The 20,941-nt window shown below is 50.3% G+C and overlaps 1 protein-coding gene across 3 annotated transcripts; it reads left to right on the top strand.

Moving 5' to 3' along the window:
- Positions 1-574: 574 nt before the first annotated feature.
- ATG4B (autophagy related 4B cysteine peptidase) lies at positions 575-20,282 on the top strand. Of its 3 annotated transcripts, XM_048314100.1 has the most exons (14): positions 575-681; positions 5,970-6,068; positions 6,513-6,584; positions 8,568-8,666; positions 9,120-9,221; positions 9,639-9,711; positions 10,059-10,138; positions 13,385-13,581; positions 14,530-14,608; positions 15,297-15,442; positions 16,058-16,114; positions 16,589-16,682; positions 18,528-18,634; positions 18,747-20,282. In XM_048314100.1, the coding sequence occupies exons 1-13, from the start codon at positions 672-674 to the stop codon at positions 18,599-18,601; spliced, it is 1,182 nt and encodes a 393-aa protein (XP_048170057.1). In that variant the 5' UTR covers positions 575-671; the 3' UTR covers positions 18,602-18,634; positions 18,747-20,282. The 3 variants fall into 3 exon arrangements, with proteins under 3 accessions (XP_048170057.1, XP_048170056.1, XP_048170058.1); XM_048314099.1 differs by having other exon boundaries at positions 18,528-20,282; XM_048314101.1 differs by lacking the exon at positions 575-681 and adding an exon at positions 5,780-5,859 and having other exon boundaries at positions 18,528-20,282.
- Positions 20,283-20,941: the final 659 nt, after the last annotated feature.

Here is a 20,941-nt window from a genome sequence, read left to right as displayed (position 1 = left end):
CTCGCCGCTGGGGAAGGGGTTTCTGTACGGCACAACATGGCGGCCGCCACACGGCCGCCGCCATTTTGGCGGAGCTGCAGCCGTACGGCGCGGGGCAGGTGGGGAAAGGGGGGGTTCGCTCCCGGCGCCTCTCGCTTGCCTCGTGGGCGCTGCTGGGCGTCCGCCTCCCGACGAGCCTCTCGGTCCGTGACAGCCAAGCCGTGAAAGGCGTCTCCGAGTGGGGCGGGCATGGTGGAGGGGGTTACTCACACGGGTACTCTCGGGGAAGGAGGGGCGGGGCTCAGCCGGCGCCGTACAACGCGATGGCGGCGCCCGCTTATCACATCTTTCCTAGGAATACGTGTCACGGGATACACTCGCCGGCGCTCTGTGCAAGGAGCGGAGACCTCACACTCCGCGCCGCCCTCTAGCCCCGGCCCCGGCTCCACCGCCGGCCCGCTGCCTCCCCACGCTCCGCGTCGCCCCTCCGTACGGCAACATGGCAGCTCCCGTGCCCGGAGAGCGCGGCGCGTAGCGCCCAGCTGTGACGAGCGCCACCGATAGCCAATCGGCGCGGAGGCCGGCGGCGAGCGGCGCTCTCATTGGCCGGGAGCGGCGCGTCACGCCAGCAGCCGCGCAGGACCGCGCCGGGCGTGAGTGTCGGCGGCGGCCGCAGCCTCGGCGGGGCCGCCATGGACGCAGGTGGGTGCCGGGCGGGCCCTGCCCGCGGCGCGGCGGCCGCGCTTCCCCTCGGGACTCCCCGGCTCGGCCTGGCCCGGCGGCCGCTCGAGGCTCGCGGCCTCCCCGACGGGCGGCGGGGAAGGCGCCGCTTTCCGCCCTGAGCACGGCCCTGGGAGCCGCGGCCCTCCGAGGCCCGGCCGCCCCCCCGGCGGGGCGAAGGGGAAGGCGGTGGCTGCGTGGCCGCCGGGGTGGGCCGGCGCAGGCCGGAGCCGGGCGGCGAGTCCCTCCTGCCCTCGCCAGCCCCGCTGCGGCCGTCGTTCCTCGAAGGCTCGGAGCTCTGCCGCCAGGACGGGTCTGCCCGGGAGGGGAAGCGGAGCGGGGAGCGGTGACAGGGCTGGTGTCGCTGTGCCCCGCTCCCCACAGGGCTCAAAGGGGCGAGAAGGCAGCTTGGGGTAAGAAGGTGACTTCCGAGAGGTGAGAAGGTGTCGTCGGGGAGTAAGAAGGCGACTCAGCCACTCGTCACCCTCACTGAGGGCTCTAGCGAAGCTGTTTCTGGTAGAGATTTTGGTTTCGTGCAGGGAAAAGTAAAAATAAGTGTTTGGCACTTGTGTTGGGACCCGCTTCCCTCCAGCCTTATCGTAGTAGCAGCTCCCACCCCCTCCGCAGAGATAAGTGTTGTTCCATAATAACAAACGCTTCCCTGTGCGCCGTGGGCTCCTCCTCCGCATCGCCGAGCACGGGTGTGCCGGGGATCCGTGCTTCCCGTCCCTCCTGGGGGCTGCCCTGACTTGTTTTGGCCTTCGTGCCGCTGGCGTTGTCAGCGTGGTCCGGCTGAGAGCGTCCCGACTCTGCCGGAGCGTCCTGGGATCCCGTGTCACGCCTGGGCACCGGACGCGTTCCGCTGAGTGAACCTACGCCCCCTGATGCGGGAGATGCGTTTGCTTCCCCTCGGTGTGAGCCGTACGAGGGAAGGAAAACTTCGCTCTGGTGGATGGTGGAGCTGGATCTCCTCCATGAGAGGAGGAGGAGAATCTCTGGGCTCAAGCCCCCTTCGTGTCCAGCCCCGCTCCCGAGATGGTCGGGGACCTGACAGCAAAACTTGGAACTGTTTGCTCCAGGCCTTCAAGAAAGCACCACACTCCATTACCGGACTTTGCTTGCTGTCTGTCTCTTAACTCCTCGTTGGTGCTCAGATAATAAGGATTTATTTTGTTTGAAAGAGCGTAGGGGAAAGAAAAGGTTTAGTCTTTGTTCTGCAAGGGGCAGAAGTAAGGGTTTGAGCTGTTTGGTGTTTTCCAGCAATGCGTTTTACTAAAGTACTAAATTTACCTTCTCTTCTTGACTCCCTTTAAAATGTTCCACATCCAATTGCATTCCTCCTTTGCCTTTGGCGAGGTACCTGTATCAGATAAAGGAGAGATCATCCACCTCATTTCTGATCCTTCTGTGGTGGCCTTAGTTGGAGGCTAAAGGATTTGGGGAGGCATGGGAGCCAGGCCTTTTCAGAGAATGGAGAAGCCCCAGGACCAATTTGGGAAGGGAAGTATGGCAAAGCGTGGCTTTCCTTCAATGCCATGCTTCAAAGCTCGGCTCCAGTATTTTGTATGAGAAGTTTTTCAGCAGGCAGACTGACCGAGGTGGTCGGTGCTGGGAAGATCACCTGCCATGTTTCTGTTTGAGTCACCCAAGCCTTCACTTGTTGTTATTTGTTTCCCAAAGTTGATGGGGAAGCAAATGGCTTTCGTTGTGGTATGGGAGATGAAGTTAGTGTCTGACACAGGCTGTGGCAGGTGTGGCCTCCAGCACGTTTGCAAAGTGACAGCAGCACTCAAGGGCTGCTCCCAGCGCCCAGCTGTGCCTCTGGGTGTGTTTGTTACAAGCTGGGATAATGTTTTTATCTCGAGCGTTTGGTTGTGCTGGTCAAGTATGAGAAGTGAAGGAAGGTTTCATCTTCTACCCTAATTGTGTGTATTTAGAGTTGTTCTTGTGTCAAGATGATGGAGGACGTCTCCTACAAGGAAAGGCTGGGAGAGAGAGGGGTGTTCAGCCTGGAGAAGAGAAGGCTTTGGGGAGACCTGAGAGCCCTTTCCAGTACCTAAAGGAGCTCCAGGAGAGCTGGAGAGGGACTTTGGACAAGGGCCTGGAGTGACAGCACAAGGGGAAATGGCTTCCCAGTGCCAGAGGGCAGGGTTAGATGGGATATTGGGAAGAAATTCTTCCCTGTGACACTGATGAGGCCCTGGCACAGGGTGCCCAGAGAAGCTGTGGCTGCCCCTGGATCCCTGGAAGTGTTCAAGGCCAGGTTGGATGGCGCTTGGAGCACCCTGGTCTATTGGAAGGTGTCCCTGCCCATGGCAGGGGGTGGAATGAAATGAGCCTTAAGGTTCCTTCCAGCCCAAACCATTCTGGGATTCTCCTGTGGCATGTACAAAGCTTTGCCTTTTCTGCTGAGGCTTTCTGGGATGAGGTGTTCTTCAGATCCCATGGAAGGTGTGCCCATGGGGCAGCGATCCAGCTGGCCTCCCCTCATTCCCAGTGTGTCCAAGGCTCCTGGAAAGCGAGGCTGCCTTTCTCAGGGGGAGCTGTGCAGGGCCAACACTCTGCTTTTTAACTATAAAACCATGTGAAGCTGAGCTGTCGTGTTTTGATGTGCAGAGACCGCACATCCTTCTCTGCAGAAACTGCTGCTCCGCTGTCCTGGATGCTCAGAGGTCGGTAATTAAAATAGACCGAGGGCTTTCTGAAGGTGAAGTTTTGGAGCACTGCCTGAGAAATGTGCTGATCTCACCCGGCTTCTGCAGCTCTGAGAGGAGCAGCTTCGAACAGGATTTCTGCTTGGTGAATTTCCAGATGTATTTCTCTTCTTCGTCTCCGGCTATAAGAAGGAGAGAAAGGCTGCTGTGCAAGCTGTGACATTCTTTGTGCCCTGCCTGAATTGTTTGGATCCCACTGGCTGGTATTTAGCTCATCTGGGCAATAGCACAGGAGATGGACTTTGGAAAAGTGCTGGGGCATATGAAGGTGGAGGCTTGTAAAGGAAACACTCAGTGACCTCAAGCCTTGTGGGGAGTTTACTGCTCCCATTGTAATGTCCTTGATTCTAACTGGGAGCAACCTCTTGAATTTTCCTCCCTGTGAAGGGGAAACCTGAACTCCTACATTTAGCAGTTGCGCCTTTTCAACTGTTTTCTCCCCAAATCCCAACACAAATGTCTGACCACCTCTTCGGGGTGCACAGCTGGACACACAGGGCCTTGTACAGAGCCAGATGTCAGGCATTCAGCTGACAGGCTGCAAGCCTGGGACTCTCCTCTCCAGTGTGCAGTGTCATGACACATGTGCTGCATCCCCTGAACACATGGCTGGTCCAGTTGGAGATCCCCCTCTGCCTGCTGATCCTTTCCAAGCTTTGGTAGAAGGGGAAAGACTCCAGCAGCCCCTTTCCAGCTGCTGATCCTTGCTGTGGAGTGTCCAGTTGCAAATCCTGTCTTTGCTAAAGACCTGGTGCCCTGCAAACTGTGGGACTGCAGAGGTTGTGATATTTGAGCATGTAGGGGAATGTTGCTGGGAAGGAGAAGGAGGGATTGTGGATAGCTTGATGTTCCTGTACAGCATCCTTGTTTCACTCACTTTCTTTAAGCTATTTGAGGCTCCTGATGGAGAGTTGGATGCATGGCAGGCTTAGGAACTGACAAAATAAACCACAGACTATTCCTTGGAGCTTTAAAACCTTCCTGAGAACTTCAATTTTTATGTGAAGATCCTATCTGTTACCTTTTCAAATATGGGAATTGGCAAATTTGGGTAGTAGATGGGAAAGAAATCCTTCACTTCCCTGCTAAAGTTTGTTAGAGGAGAAGACTGCAGTAATTTGTTGGCACATTTCTGTGCAAGCAGAATTGTTTTGCTTAGCTTGCTGAGGAGTCACATCATGGGGTGAGAATGGGAACGTGAGGCCTGTGCAATCCTAAAGGTGCCTGGAACAGTCTTAAGGACTAATTCACACAAGGAATGTGCTTTAAATCTTGTGGGCTGGAGTTAGGGCAGAGTCTGATTCAAAATTTGATTTAGAAGCCTGTTGCCATCTCTACTGCCAGGGTTCCTGCTTAAACAGTAGTTGGTCTTAGTGATGGTATCTGCTCCAGTATTTTCTTGGACATTTGGAATTGGAATTCCAGGTCAGGGAGCCCAGAATAGAAGGCTGAGATACCTCAGGACGCCAAAGTGTCTTATGTAGCAGCAGGTGACTCTGGAGAAGCCAAAAGCGAGGTGTGCCCCATGGAGAGGGGTGGCTTTTGCAGAGAACGGGGCTGACAGGAGCTTGTGGCCGTGTACTCCTTTGTCCTGCTTTAAACTCACATCACATCACCACAGATTTTATTGCATTTGCTGTGAGAGGTATTTTCAATCTCTGCTTTAACAGTTACAGAACAGTCTGTCTTAGCACTGCTTTAAATTTGAGAGGTGATTTGTTACAGAATTGGCACCTGCAAAATCATGTGGGTCTTTTCCAGAATTCTCAGGCGACTTTAAAGTCTGTGTTTCCAAACACAGATCTAGTGGAGCACAGCTCATCCGACTCCCCTGGTTTTTCCTCCCTGTTGCTTGTACCCTGTGCACAACAGCTTAAGCTGCCCTGATCCAAGGGCAACCTGGGCTGCTGGGTTGTTCTGTCGTGGTCCTGGAAGGGGGTGGATTTTTAGGCACTGATGGATGCCATGCTGTGAAGGGAGCCAGTGAAAGAGACAAAAGGTTTTGCCTTTCACCTGTGCATGAGCACATCTGCACAGCTCTGTGTTCCTCACGTTGTGGGGTGTAAAGGCTTCTGCCTCTCGAGGAGGGACTGAGCAAGGTTTAGTTCCCACCTTAAGGTGAGCTGTGTTTTGTGTGTTCTTCCCTCAGAATTTATGTTCTCTGCAAGAGGATTTTAACCACTTGCTCAGTGGAAAAGAGGCCTTCAACATCAATGCCATAGCTGATGACGTGCACAATGGTGCCTGTTCTGGGAAATGGTGTAGCTGCCAGCTGAAGTTTTAGATGTTTTCTGCCCCAGGCAGGACCTGGAGCTGGCCTAAACTGGAAATCCCACTGTATTTCTGCCTGTGGAGCAGCTGGGAACGAGCCAGGGCTGGGTCACCTCTGTGCCTCCCAGAGCTGGTGCATGCAGGGCCATTTCCTGCCAGCCCAGGGGCTTTGGGGGTGAGTGGGAGTCACTGGGCCACAGCAGCTCAGATTCTGTAGCTTTGTCTGGCTTTAAAAACAAAAGGAAAAGCTATGAAAGGTCTGTGATTTCTCCTTTCTCTTTCTAGCTACTCTTACCTATGACACCCTCAGGTTCGAGTATGAAGACTTCCCTGAGACCAAAGAACCCGTTTGGATCCTCGGCCGGAAATACAGTGTTTTTACAGGTATTTTGTGTGCACCATGCAATGTTGTAAGGCTCCAGAGGACTTTGTTAGTGTTGCACTTGGGTTTTAGCTGCCATGCTTCTGTCTGTCTGGCCATTTCCGTGGACTCTGGCATATTTTCGTGCAGAAAGTTACCTATGGAAGTTGTTGGGACGTGTCATAAGGGCAGGATGGTGGAGGCAGGCAGTAGAACGATGGTTTGCTGCTTCATAATTTGTCTGTGGCCATAGTGTCTTTGGGTTGATTGCAGCTATTTTTGGGGGGGAAAGGAAGTTTTTTGTGCACACCAACCCTGCCCTGTTCCTCAGCCAGAATCTGCCTCTCTGGGCCTGCAGGCTGTGAGGAGCAGAATGCAGTTGTCCTTGGGGAGGGTGAGTGGGAGGTGGGTTTGCTGTCTTGGTGCCAACCTCATGTGTGTGCCTTTCCATGCCAAACACTTTCCAGAGAAGGAGGAGATCCTGTTGGATGTGACCTCTCGGCTTTGGTTCACCTACAGAAAGAACTTCCCTGCTATTGGTATGTACTCCAGAGGAGTCTAAAGACATCCTGGAAATTACTATAATCCGCTTATCCCTAATAAAACAGTCCCCACAAACATGACATCATTTCCATTCATAAGAGTCTGAAATGTGCTTCATCTAATTGATGAGGCAACTTTTTTTTTATCTGATGATGAGAATTCCTCATCCCCTTGGGTAGGAGGGGTAGCAGTGGTTTTTCAAAGGACTCAAGGAGGAGTTTGGGAAGCCTGCTCTTTTTTTAGGCAACATGAGAGGATTTTTGTACTTCATCACATCCTGTATTAGTCTAGTGTGAAATATTATTGAATGATGGTCTTGGGCTTGAAGTGGATTAAAATGATGAAACCTAGAGAGTGAGACTGAAATTGCTGCCTTTGTGCATCTGCTCCAGACTCTCTGGGGGGGGTTTGTTTGTCTGGGGGGAGTTAGGTGCCTGAAGTGTCTGTTACACACAGGAGCTGTAGTGATTGGGTGAATATTTCCCAGTGAACTTGAAGGAGGATGTCTTGGTTCCTTAAGATATTCTGCATGGCCTCTTCTGGGGTTTGGGTTTGTGTGCTGGGTGCAAGGTGTATCAGAGGAGATCTAAGAGCAGGTAAATGGGATTCCAAGGCCTACCCATGCCCCCCTTCTGTCATTGTCATCCCCAGCAGTCAGTGGCAAAGGAACATGGCTCAGGTTTGGAAAAGAGACTTCTTCGTAACTGGTCCTTCTGGCTTGTGCTGTTCTCTCCCTGCTGGGAAGCCCTCTGCCTCAGAAGCTCTGAGACGTCTTTGATGCAGTTTAATCCCTTTAAATTCATGTTTGTGCCCCATAGTTAAACATATGTTTGAGATTGAAGGGTTAGCACACGTTTAACTGGCTCACAGATGCAATTTTGGTTTTCGTGTGAGTCATTAAAGGCTGTGGGGTGAAGACAGACCCCATTTCCTGAGTCATTTCCCATTTACACCATCAATATGATCTGCATGTCATACAGTAAACATTTTTCAGTATTTTTTCTCCCAGTCACCCCTGTTACTGTTCATCCCTTCCCTCTGTGCTAGCCCACTTAAATATGGTAAGGGTTAGAGGAACTGTCTAATGCTAATTTTGTGAAGCATTATCACTTTTGGAATTTGTACGTGTTACGAATTACCGGTGAAACTATAGAAGACAACTGGTGGCCATCAAGAAGCTGATTAAATAGTTCTCTAGGTGATTTTCTCCCTGTTTAGGACCAAAAGAAGAAAAGCAGCATTACAAAGAGTTGCAGAAGCTGTGCCCAGGCACAGATTACCTACTGGGATCACACTGAACATTTGATCTCTGTTATTTGTAGTAACAGCCAGAGCTGCAGTGGAGGAGCAGCAGTTTCCTTTGGAAGGTCTGTCAGGGAAATGCTTCCAGCCTTGTGTGCTTTGTCTTAGACTTTCCAGCATGAGCTGATATCCAGCTTTCTCCAGCAATATGTAGGATATGTCTTTTTTTTCACTGCTTGGGTAGATTTTTTTTGGCTGGTGCCTTTTTTTTTTTTTGGCCTGAGTACATTGTTCGCTTTGAAATCTTATTCATGGCCACTTCTGATGTGGGAATTCCCTGGGACTGGTTTGTTCTGCTTGATGAGTTGCCTTCTCAAGATGAGGATTACAAGAGTCATCTTTAACAAACACCTTTGTGTAGAAACGTGTCTCAGTTGGGCTGAGAGTCTGCAGCCAGGCTTAAGGGCTGTTGTTCTCCTGAGAAATTCAGCTCTCTCTTGGGTTGTTTGGATTTCCCTTGGATTTTTTTTCCCCTTTCAGTTAGTGTTAGAGGAGTTCATTTGTTTTAAGGGATGCCACTAAGTTACTCACTGATAACCACATTTTTGGTTCTCAGCCTTGGGTGTGTGAGCTAAGCTAGTCCTCATTTCTTGGTGAACCTGCTGGCCATTCCCTCTCCTCCCTCTTGGCACTGTCTTACCATTCATTCCCTGTTTATTTTCTGTCCTTGTTTCCAGGAGGAACTGGTCCCACCTCTGACACGGGCTGGGGCTGCATGCTGCGCTGTGGCCAGATGATCTTTGCTCAGGCCTTGGTCTGCAGGCATTTGGGAAGAGGTAAAGCAGTGCACAGCCCACACTGACTTCCAGGGCCATGTGCTCGCACGAGTGCAGCACTTGGAAGAACAGAGATAGCAAGGACACAGCTGGGAATTGCTGAGGGTTCTGTAATTTTTTCTTGAGTCTTCTCAAGTTCAGGGCTGTTGAGGGAATAGTCTGCTGGGAACTCTCTGGGGATATTTGTATTTTCTGATTTTTTTGTTTGTTTATTTGCTTTTCTGTGGGTCATATTCCTTTATCCCAGCAGTAAGAATGTTCTCTGTTATTTTAAAATAACATTTTAGTATGTCTGAGACATTCCCTTTACTGTTGGGAATGTCTCAGATGCTTAGTAATAATATAACAATGTGAACATTGAGTTGGTCAATGGACAGGAAGAGAACTGCAGCTTGCAGCCTCTGGTTGCTAATAAGTACCATGTTTATTTCATATATCCCTTGTCTGTCCTAGACTGGAGGTGGATAAAAGGGAAGAGGCAGATGGATAATTACTTCAACGTTCTTAATGCCTTCATTGACAAAAAAGACAGTTACTACTCCATTCACCAGATAGGTAAGAAGAAAGAAATGCTCAGACAAAGCAAATGGACTAAGGAAGGCTCTCACTTTGGTATCAACTTCCCTGGAAAACAGAAGCAGCCTGTTCCAGTGTTTCCTGCGGGGTGTTAAGGCATAGCTTCGGTGAACAGAACTCAGGTCATGGGGGTGGTCTAGTGATCAAACACTGGGTAAAGCTTCTTCTGAGGCAACACTGCCCTTTGAACTTCTGTGCTGCTGCAGTTTGGGGAAAGGATTTGCTTTGCAGTCCTTCAGGATGTGCTTCTCACCCCCGTGAAACAGTAAATACTGCTGATTCGATAAAGTTTCCAAGTGAGAATTCTTCCCTATTAAATACAAACCTGATTATGAAGGGATGCAGTGTGGGTGAAATTACTGACTACATTATTCTGGTTTTTTTGTTGTGGTGCAGCCCAGATGGGAGTCGGGGAGGGAAAATCCATAGGCCAGTGGTACGGACCAAACACGGTCGCGCAGGTGCTCAGGTGAGTGCTGCCCTTTTCCTTTTCTCTGTTCAGTCAGGCAGTGGGGCCAGCTGGTGTGTGGTACCTCCGAGCTGACAGGGTTCTGCCTGCCTTTGGAGCATGGGCTGCCTTTGATAACACCTTCGCTCCTCTCACCATTCTCCCCTCTCGTTGGTAGATGAGCACGTGGCTCCCTGGAATAGGCTGGGATTGCCTAACAGCAGCTTTCCCAGGTCATAGCACATTTCACATCATAATTGATAACACCAGTCTCTCCTAATCCGGTTTCTCCTCTCTGATACACCACCATCTTTGCCTTGTAGTTGTATTAATCCTTCAATACTTATTTGGTTTTGATTTTCCTGTAGAAAACTTGCAACTTTTGACACGTGGAGTTCCCTGGCAGTACACATAGCCATGGACAACACAGTGGTGATGGAAGAAATCAGTAAGTATTGTGTGGAGGTAAAATGTGGTATATCCTCGGCAGCAAGAGGCCAGAAAAAAGCTGGAGATCATAACAAGCATGGAGTACATGTTCTGTCTTTGAGAAATTCCTCCCTGTGAGGGTGGGGAGGCCCTGGCACAGAGTGCCCAGAGAAGCTGTGGCTGCCCCTGGATCCCTGGCAGTGTCCAAGGCCAGGTTGGACGGGGCTTGGAGCAGCCTGGGACAGTGGGAGGTGTCCCTGCCCAAGGCAGGGGGTGGAATGGGACGAGCTTTAAGGTCCCTTCCAATGCTTGTGATCTGTGAAAGCTGTGTCCAGGTGTGCTAAAACAAGGTGAGAATTGCTCTTCTAGGGCAAGGAAGGGCCTTGTTTGACTTTCATTTCATCTGGTGATGCCTCTGGATCTGGTGAGAAGGTTTGCTGATCTTCAGAGAACATGCGGGAGCTGCTTGGTAGGCAGTGTCAGACTTGTTTGTGGCCACAAGGAGCGAGCAGTAAATGGCTGGTTCCTCTCTCACATAATTGGTAGGAAGGTTTCTGCTATTGGAAAGAGTAAGAAAGCTAGAACAGATCTGAAGAGGAAAAGGACCAAAACTGGCATGGGGGTAAGAAGGGAATCTGTCGCTCATCATTTTAAGGAATATTCACTGGCGGCTTCTTTTTTTTTTTTCCTTTTTTGTTTGTTTTTTGGGGCATCCTGCCCACAGGCTGGCTCTGGAGGCTGAGCAGCTCTTCATGCCCATCCTGAGCCTGCCTGCTCTGGCTGCAGCACTGCAGTAACCAAAGCTGAGCACCTGCACTGCTGGTTGCTGCAACCCTGCATGGTCCTGGCTTTCCCATGGCTTGCTTTAGGCTAATTCCTGAGGCAATGAGCCAACCCAGCACAAACCTTGCAGTGTTTCTGCCAGGGCAGTGCTCTGAATTAGCTGGTGTAGGGTTACAGGTGAGATGGTGGCAGGCACCATTTAGGCTGGCTTGGCTGCCACAGGGCCAAGATCAATAGCCAGGCAGTTTTTGCCTGGAGTGCAGGACGGTCACTTTACAAAGTCACATCTCTTGTCAGGTAGTCTCAGTTGGATCTGACTGAGAAGTGTGTGTCTAACCTTAGCTGAAGGTATGTGCTGATGCCCTTGGCTTAAACAAAGGCCAGATTTAAAACAGAAATTGGATTTATCCTTCATCTTTAGCCTGCAAATATCACTTCTAGAGCTGAAGCATGCTGGCCACGAGGCTCGGGTGTGCTGCAGGCTCCTGTGTGTGTGGCACTGGCTGTTCAGCACTGATGCTGCTTCAAGTGACATGTCCATACAGCTTGTCCTGGGCAGGGGTGTGTGTGCTTGTTTTCCTCAAATGTGGATCATAATATACCTGTTCAGGGCCTGAAAGTCACTGCGTGAGTGGGTCTGATGTGTTACATGTCTGTAGGTTTGTGTTTGTTACCTTGTGCCCCAATCATTGTGGAAAGAAGTAATGTTTCATACATCTGTTCGTTTGGTCACTGATAGGGTTCAGCCAAAGGTTCAGAGGAAAGAAACAGTGAAGAAACCTAAATCTTTATCCCTTCTGAGTCAGTGTTCCATGAGAAAGGGCATCTCAGCTGGGCATTGGAGAATCCTGTGCATCCCAAAGGTGGTGAGAATCCAAGACAGTAAAGCCAGTACCTGCCAGCAGCAGCCTCAGCAGGAGAGGTGTTGTGTTAGATCTGTTGGAATATGTTTGCAGTAAATGGTTTGGGTCCAGCTGGGAAGCTTTAGGCAGTTCTGCTCTGCTGTGGCACCACAGAACTGCAAAGCCTGCCAGATACCAAGGTGAATTTAGTCTGTGCCAAGCTCTCTGCTGCTTAAACTGGAGGTAAATATGTTCATACACAGCACAGGATTGCCATGTGCTTTGCCTGATGAGGAAACCTGCAGTGACACCCCATTCAGCAATAGCCCTGGCTTGGCAACTGATTTCAGATCATCTGGACAGGCGGGCTACTGCAACAAAAGAACCTGCTTTAACAGGAGAAATCACTACAGATAATGACTTTGGCGTGTCCTCAGAACCTCTGGTAACTATGTCTGTGCATGAGGTGCACACATACACCTTCTCCCTTCTTGAGGATCAGTATAGGAAGGAACTGCAAACATCTGTGTAGGTTGTCTCTCCTCCTGAGGCTTTAGATCCAAGTCCTATTTCTTCTAAATTTGGGTATAATACCATCCTCATTGAGCTGGATTTGAAGCTCTAGGTAGTGAACAAGCACCCAGCTGAAATGGCTGGTGATTAAAGTGTTTGTTTACATCATGTCCTACCTGCTAGAGTGTCCTGGCATTCAGTTTAAGCTGGGAATAAATTAAATGAGCCTCTGGCATTTTGTCTAATTGCCTTGGCTTCATGATTCTTTAATCATGCTGTGGGTTTCTTTGGGGTTTGCGTTGGGTTGTTTTTTTTTTTTCTCCACACACCCAGCAAATAATTAAATTGGCCAGTGAGACAGGTAGGCTTGGAATTGTTTCTAGACCAGAATTTACATAACCTGGGTGCATTACAGCCTGGCTGTGTGTTTGGCAAGGCTTTAGGATGAGGATGCAGAGTGCTTATGTCATGTGGAGTTCTGCTGCCCCATATCTTAGAGGCAAATCTTAGGCTGAAATTGCAGAGTTTAAGGATCATACTGCTTTAGGTCTGTAAAGCAGCTTGTGAATGATCCCCCATAAAATTTATGACAGTTTTTGTGAACTTTAGGAAAACCATAGCTACTCTAGACAGATACCACGTTTGTATCTTGCTACACAGCACTGAATTACAGGTGAATATTTCCTGTGTTACCTCATAATGCTGTCCTCATTCAGTTCATTCATATCCTCTCTGAACTCCTCCGGAGCTGGACACTCCAGAACTTTCCTCTTTCTGCCTACAAGCTTTGTGAATTCAGGACAGTTGTCTGACCTGCTAATCAACTCGCCCAGCTTTGTTGACACAGGTGGCTGCTCACCTTTCTGGAAGAAGTTGCGTTTTCACTGCCCAGCTGTCGGTAGCTGTGAGTACGAGGGGCCGTGGCATAGGCCTGGTGTGAGCTGAGCTGAGGCTGAGCCCTGCAGCAGCCATGCACACATCACACAGTCCCAGCACTCGGCCCCTTCAAGCTCTTCTCGGCTTTAAGCGCTGTAGGCTTTTGGTGAGGAGCAGTTGTTGATCAGAGGAATGACTCAAGCTCTGGAAACGGACTCCTGATGCTTTCTGCTCCTGTTCCCTCTCCGTAGGGCGGTTGTGCCAGTCCAGCGTGCCCTGTGCTGGAGCTGCAGCGTGCCCTGCCCTGGAGTCAGACGTGCTCTATAACGGGTGCCCAGAGGACGTGGGGCTCAGAGAGAGGCTCACCCCGTGGAAACCGCTGGTGCTGCTGATACCTCTGCGCCTCGGGCTCACAGAGATCAATGAAGCCTATATTGAAACACTAAAGGTAGGGAATCTGGAGCTGAATTCCTGCTGGGGTGATGCTTAAGGATCCTGGTGTGAATTGAGTAATTACTCAGAAGTAATTGCAAAAGGAAATTGTGTTTAGAGACAATCCTTGTCAGAGGTCAGGATATAGGTTCTTGCAAGCTGTAGTCAGGAAAATGGGGGGGCTTGAAGGGTTGGGCCTGTTTTGGTTGGTTTTTTTTTTCTTTTGAGGATCTTACTTCACAGCTTAAATCTCAGCCCCTCTTTGTGTTCAGATGGTACCAACCTGCTGAAGCCTTTGTTCAGCACAACTGTACCTTGCTTGGTGGTAACCTGAGTGTTGGTTTATACAGTGTTGCACATTCCCTGTGGCTCAGAGGCTGAAGTTTGTGCTGCAGGCTGAGGCTAAGAGCTGTCAGGTGGTTGCAGGTTGGAGTATTGAGAAGCTGCAGAATTTAGGATGTGCACAAGACAGGGTGCACAATGCTAGCAAGCTCTGAGCTTGGGTAAGAGACCTCCAGGTTCAGATCCGTGGGACATTCTACTTCCCTTAACTCAGTAGATCGTGCTTGGCTGCTCCAGATGGATAAGGAACTCACTGTTTCCTGAATGATTGTTCCCTCCTGAGAGCACTGTTGCAACCTGATGACAGCTCCAGGGATCTTGCCACTGATTGCAGCAGAGCCAGGACTTCCCCATACCAAGTCCTGGAGTAGTGCAGCCTCTTTCATTTGGTCCACCTGTCTATTCCTGTTAAAAGTGTTTTTGAGCTGTTTCCATGCTCCTAGAAAGCCCTGTGTTGCAGCCTGATGGAGATTTTCTCCAGAAACGGCTGGTTTTGCTGCTAGAGTTGCTGATTTTCCGTGTCCCTGTCCATCTTTCCCACTGCATTTTTGGATGTTTGCCTTTGTTGCCACCTGCTGTTTCACTGTCTGTCAGCTGTGTGTTTTCTGTGTTGCTTTTCCAGCACTGCTTCATGATGCCCCAGTCCCTGGGAGTGATCGGAGGGAAGCCAAACAGTGCTCACTACTTCATTGGCTATGTAGGTGAGTGCCCAGAGGACTGCAAAGACTGTCCAAAGAATCTCCTCCTGGCTAAAAAATGCTTCTCGGGTGGCACAGCTCTCCTGCTTGGCCTGTGGTGCATGCTGCAGGGTTTTGCTTTCCTGCTGGAAGCGTGGAAGGCTGCTGTGGGCTGAACCTGCCACCTGAGTGATGTAGATTTGAACAGTGGCCATAAACTTCCCCTGTGTAACACTAAATCCTGTCTGTGGAGTGCATAGAGCCTGCTTCCTGCATTCAGAGCTGACCTCCCTCTGTGGCTTGTCTGGATTTAACTGTCCTTTAGGTGTTCCTCAAACCCTACAAACTCTTGTTACTCTCCTCCTTCCCTCTGGTTTCCTCTCTGCCAGAGACCTCAGGTTATTCGTGCTTCAGACTTCTGGGGTCTTATTTGAGCTTACCCAGGAAGGGTTGAGCAGGAACAATACCCAGATAGTTAGTGCCTGTGCCTCAATCCCAGGGTGTCACAGTGGAGTGGCCACCGTGGTTGTGCTGGCAGCCGTGCCTGGCTGAGAAGCATTTGGGGAAGTGGCTGAAAGCAAGACATCCCTGGAATGTGGGATTCCTCTGTGTGCTTATGAGACCGGGCTCTGCCATTGCTTTTCCTCCTCTTTCTATCTCTCAACTTCTGGCATGGTTCTTGCTGTTGATGTGTCCTTGCCTCTGTGGCCAGGTGAGGAGCTCATTTACCTGGATCCCCACACCACGCAGCCGGCGGTGGAGCCCAGTGACAGCGGCTGCCTCCCCGACGAGAGCTTCCACTGCCAGCACCCTCCGTGCAGGATGAACATCGCCGAGCTCGACCCCTCCATTGCTGTGGTGTGTTCCTGTTCCCAGTCACCCCCAGGAGCAGTGCTGGGGGGTTCCACAGGGAGCTGGCAGGGGCAGTGGTGACAGGCTGGGTACTCTGCGGTGCTGTGCTCTGGGCAAGTGCTGCCCTGGGTTTCGGTGACACTGGTAAAGCAGCTCCTCATGCAGAGAGTGGCTTGTCCTAGGGAAGTCCCCCTTGCATGGCAATTAAATACCATTCCTCATGGAGCAGTGTCATTCTCTCAGGTTTAGTTTGGGCTTTGATTCCAGCCTTTTGATGAGCAGAGGTGAATCCATTCCTGAATCCATATGATGATGCACCGTGGCTTGTTTCCTCTTGAACCTTAGATGCCTGCCCTTTGTTTCCATAGGGTTTGTTCCTCCTGGTTTTCCTTCTGCAGTAAAGAAAATATTGGTGATTCCAGCACTTGGATAGCCTGGTCACATCAAGCCTTTGTGGAGGGTTCAGTTTAACAGGGCAGTGTGAGGCAAGTTTTTAAAGCAAGGCAGTCAGGAGTAGTAACTGCTCCCAGTCCTGATCATGTTACGTGGTGTTGACTTAAGTCTGAAAATGATTAGTCAAAAATATGGAAAGATAAAGTCTTTTTCTTCTTTTTTTTCCAGGGCTTTTTCTGCAACACAGAGGCAGACTTTAATGACTGGTGCCAGCAAATCAAAAAGGTTTGTGTTTATAGATCTGGTCAGACATTGGAACAGGCTGCCCAGGGAAGTGGTGGAGTCCCCATCCTGGGAAGTGTTCACAAGGCATGTGGACATGGCACTTGGGGACATGGTTTAGTGGTGATGTTGGCAGTGCTGGGGGAATGGTTGGACTCGAAGATCTTGGAGTTATTTTCCAGCTTTAATGAATCTCTGATTCTCTATCCCTGGGAAAGGAATATCAGGTATTGTCTTGTTTCCAAACCACTGCACAGAGACCATGTTCTCTGCAGCATGACCCCATTTTAAGCGTATTAAAATAGTTTATTAAACTACCCGAACGAGCATAGCTCTGAAATTCTGTTGGTGATGTGAGTCAGAAGCTTTGAAAATCATTTTTCCAGCTCCAGTGAAGTCCCAACAGATCGGATTGCCCCTGAAGTGCACCAGCAGTGCAGAGCTGTTGGTTCTCATGGCTCTGTTCTGTCTCCACAGCTGTCCCTGGTCAGAGGAGCGCTGCCCATGTTTGAGCTGGTGGAACGCCAGCCCTCGCACTTCTCCAACCCTGATGTCCTGAATCTCACACCAGGTGAGGCCATGCAGGGAGGGAGAGCTGAGGGTGAGCCAGTCCCTCTGGGTTTCTGGAATTCACGTGGAATTACATGATGACTTCTAGTGTGTTCCTGTTCCACCCGGAGTTTAATCTGGAGCTCTTGGGTCAGTTGATGTAGTTCTTCGGCTTTCAGCTAGAGGTTTGCAGATCCCACAGTGTCTCAGGATGATTTTTAGAATAATCTGTGAATGGTGATGGTGACTGAGCAGAAGAAAAACCCAAGCTCACAGGCTGTCACAGCAGTGTGACTCTGGTTTCTAAAGGGATGCTCAGAGGAATCAAAATTGTCCATTGAAAAGGCTGAAAACCGAGTTTGTAGGCAATGAAAATGCTCCAAGACAGGGCTGGTCACACTTAGTTCCAGCACAAGGCACTCCTTCCTGACATGTACTGCTACCAGTGGGAAAAAGGACAAGTGCTGGGCACAAATCATGCCTGTCAGGCTCTGCTTATCACATTAATAACATGCACAAACGTTGCAGGAGATAAAGCCATTGGCTGCTTTTGCCTAGAGCAGTGAGTGTGTGTGGGCAGGCCTACCCTGTCACCAGGCACTGGGCAGCCTCCTGGCAACCTGCACCCTGCACTTCCTGGTGTTTCTTTCTCTCTCTCTCCCCTTCCTTAAAAGCTTATCACACTGTCTGTTGCTGTTAAGAGTGCTCAATTCCCCTAAACTGTCAGTTGATCTTTGCCTGTCTTAAATTGTTCCTAATACTGTCTTTCCTACTCTTAAAAATGTTTCTGTAATGGACTACTTGGCCTTCTCCCTCTTCCCTGGCTTGTAGAGCCTCTCCCATCTGCCACAGCCATTCCATTTCTGTTAGTCCTGTCTCTCACTAGAAAGAGTGATTGAATTCTGAGCCCCTTTCAGGGCCTAAAGGTGGTCCAAGAAAGCTGCAGAAGGCATGCAGTGAGAGGACAAGTGGGAATGGCTTCCCTCTGCCAGAGGGCAAGGATAGATGGGATATTGGGAAGGAATTCCTCCTTGTGAGGGTGGGGAGGCCCTGGCACAGGGTGCCCAGAGAAGCTGTGGCTGCCCCTGGATCCCTGGCAGTGTCCAAGGCCAGGTTGGACGGGGCTTGGAGCAACCTGGGAGAGTGGAAGGTGTCCCTGCCCATGGCAGGGGGTGGAATGGGATGGGCTTTAAGGTCCCTTCCAACCCAAACCATTCTGGGATTCTGTAACTGATAAATTTATTAGCCTGAACTAATAAAGGTTTCTCCTTTACTTCTGCCTATGCTAAAGTTGCTTCCCCTTTAGGTGTGAGCTCCTTCCTCACCATATAGTTGGAAGGGTGGAGAGGTGGGATCAACTAACATTACCTTTCCTCACAAAGTGGACTGTACTAATTGCTTTTGGGAGAGTTCATGTTGTAATTACATTCCCTAACAGTTGCACCAAAAGCAACTATAGCAGAAACAATTCTCTAATACATGGGGGTAAATGTATCTCTTATTGGGACAGAAATCTTCATGGATATTAGTCCAGACCTGGGCACGTTCTCCTGTTTTGAGCCTCTTGAGGCAGAACATCTCCTGCTAATGCAGAGCTGGGGCACAGGAAGGTTGTACAGAATGGTGGCAGCAGAAATGTGTTTGGATCTGTGAAAGATGACACACTTCTGTGCTCCATGTAATTCTCTCCAGTGCATTTTCCATGTCACTGACATGTTGTTCTCCTCCTCAGAGCCCTCACTCGGTTTTGTCACTGAGTCTTGGAACTTTTAGGCACTTGGCACTCAAATTGTGATGCCCTCCAGCTGCTGGTCTCGCTGACAGTCACAGCATCCCACTGAGGCAGCGCTTTCTTCTTCTCTTCCAGACTCCTCTGATGCCGACAGATTGGAAAGGTTCTTTGACTCGGAAGATGAAGACTTTGAAATCCTGTCCCTTTGAAAACAAATAGGAAACGTGACTCTGCAAATTTGTGTATGTGTGGGGAGAAGGGGGGAGGGAAGCTCCTTCGAGAGCCTGGGGCTACCGGTTTTCATAGGCGCTTGCTGCCATCCCTGCCTCCTGTCCATCCCGGCATTCCGTGCAGCCTCGGAGCAGAGCGCGCAGTGTCTGCGGTGGGATGAAGAACCGAGAGGATGTTACAGCCTTACTGGCTGCAGCTGGAATTTCTCAGCAGCAAATGGTTGCTGGAAGTGGATGCAGTGGTGCTTAGGAGTTCAAAGCCTATCTGTCACATCAGCAGGTCAGCTGGGCCTTCCGGGGGAGGCACAGAAATCGTTAGAGCGCTGAATCCTTCCATGGGGACTCCCCTCTGAAGCTTAAGTAGAGTCCACCCATCATTTAGCAGGAGAAACGTCCAGTTAATGCCTTTAGCAGCTTCCCTTCTCACTGGCCAACCTGGGCTGCAGCTCACAACGCCAGGGAACAGCAGCCACGTCCCACAGATAGCTGTGAAGCCTCCGGAGTGCAGGTCCCTACGGTACAACTCCTGTTCATGCTGTGCAGAACACTCAGCACTACCTCTCCTGTTCACACCCTATGGAAAGGGAATTGAGGGAACTTCTAAGTGACTGGGAATTCAATAAGTGAAGTGTGGAGCAGTGCTGTGCTGCTGGAGAGGAGCATCTCAATCCCAGTTTAAATAACAGAAGGAATGGAAGAATAGAAAACGTGTGTGTTGCTCAGTGAGTCAGTCCATGTGCTTCTACAGTGGAATAGTGTCTACATTAAGTACCTTCAGGAAAGCTGCTTTTAACAGAAAACTGAATTCCACAGCCCTGGAAAAAAGAGTCCAGAGCTGGGAGAGGTAAAACAGGGCAGCAGAGATCTGCCAGGCATGTGCCAGGCTTCTGTCTGTCCCCCAGTGTGCTGGCACGGCGACTAGGGAGTGATGTTGTCCTGCCAAAAACCTGAGCTGTAAAACCTCTTGAGGTGCCCTGGGTGGGTTGGTCAGCAGTTCCTCCATCTACTCCTGTCAGACATTCCCTTTCCAAAGCAGAAGAGGTGCCTGAAGGTCGAGGTTTCCGAGCTGTGTTGGTACCTTGCCTCTGCCAGCTCCCCTCCCTGCGGAGTGTGCCCAGAGGTGCTGTAGGAGCTAACCTGGAGAATCCCCCGTCAGGTAACCATCCCAAGAAGGGCAGAATGCCTTGAGAAGGTCCAAATATACTGGAAATTTTAGCTACTTTAACATGGTAGCTCTGCCTAGGGCCCTTCACACAGAGAAAGGTAAATGTGGAGGAGAGAGCTGTCTCCATGCACACTGCAAGGGAAGTTGCTGCTGTAGTTTCCACGCTGCAACCCTGTTTACAAGGCTTTGGTTTGTGCATTCGGGTTTGGAACCTGTCAGATGATGGTGGTGTGCCCAAGGGTGGTGCCACCAGGCTAGAAATGACCTGTTTCCCCCGTGACTGACCTACTGATGCTCTAACTGTCCGCGTGATACTCGAAAGCAGAGGTTTGAACTGGGAACCACAATGCTTCTGTCACTAAATTATTATTTGCTGCTTTCTTCCTGCTTCTCCTCTTCTCTCCTGTAGTCAGGGGAAGAGGCAGCAGAGGAAGTGGGGCTGTGCTCCATTCATCTGCTTTCAATTTCTATCTGAATAAACAGATCCAAAATCTTTGCCTGTCCTGATGTCCTTGCACACGTTGAAGGAGGTGGTGGGTAGTAGGCAGTACACCAGAAGAGTCCAGTGTGCAGAGGGGCTCCAAGAGAGCTGGAGAATGACTGTGAACAAGGGCCTCAAGGACAGGCCAAGGGGAAATAGCTTCCCACTGCCAGAGGGCAGGGTTAGATGGGATATTAGGAAGGAATTCTTCCATGTGAGGGTGGGGAGGCCCTGGCACAGGTTGCCCAGAGAAGCTGTGGCTGCCCCTGGATCCCTGGAAGTGTCCAAGGCCAGGTTGGATGGGGCTTGGAGCATCCTGGGATAGTGGAAGGTGTCCCTGCCCATGGAAAAAGATGATCCTTAAGATCACTTTCCAACCCAAAGTGATTCTACTGTTTATTTCATGTTCATGGCTTTATGTTTAAGGACAGCTCAGCCAGATTTTACCCGAGTGTTAACACAACCCAAATAGCACAGCTAAGCTCAGCTTAGATCTTTAACAGGTATTTCTGGCTTTTCAGTGTGTTGTTGTGTCCCAAGTGTTACGGTCAGGGCCTGATGCAGCATTGCAGGGGCTCACCTCCTTCACCAGGAGTGTCTGGCTGCCAAGTGCTGGGTAGCCGTGGGGGATAGGCCATTGCAGCTGGTGCTTGTATTAGCAATTTTGGTTTAA

The sequence above is a fragment of the Corvus hawaiiensis genome, chromosome 10 (assembly GCF_020740725.1).
Source record: "Corvus hawaiiensis isolate bCorHaw1 chromosome 10, bCorHaw1.pri.cur, whole genome shotgun sequence".
In the NCBI taxonomy this organism is placed as follows: Eukaryota; Metazoa; Chordata; class Aves; order Passeriformes; family Corvidae; genus Corvus; species Corvus hawaiiensis.
The sequence above is the reverse complement of the archived record's forward strand: the minus strand, read 5'-3'. Positions and strand labels throughout refer to the sequence as shown.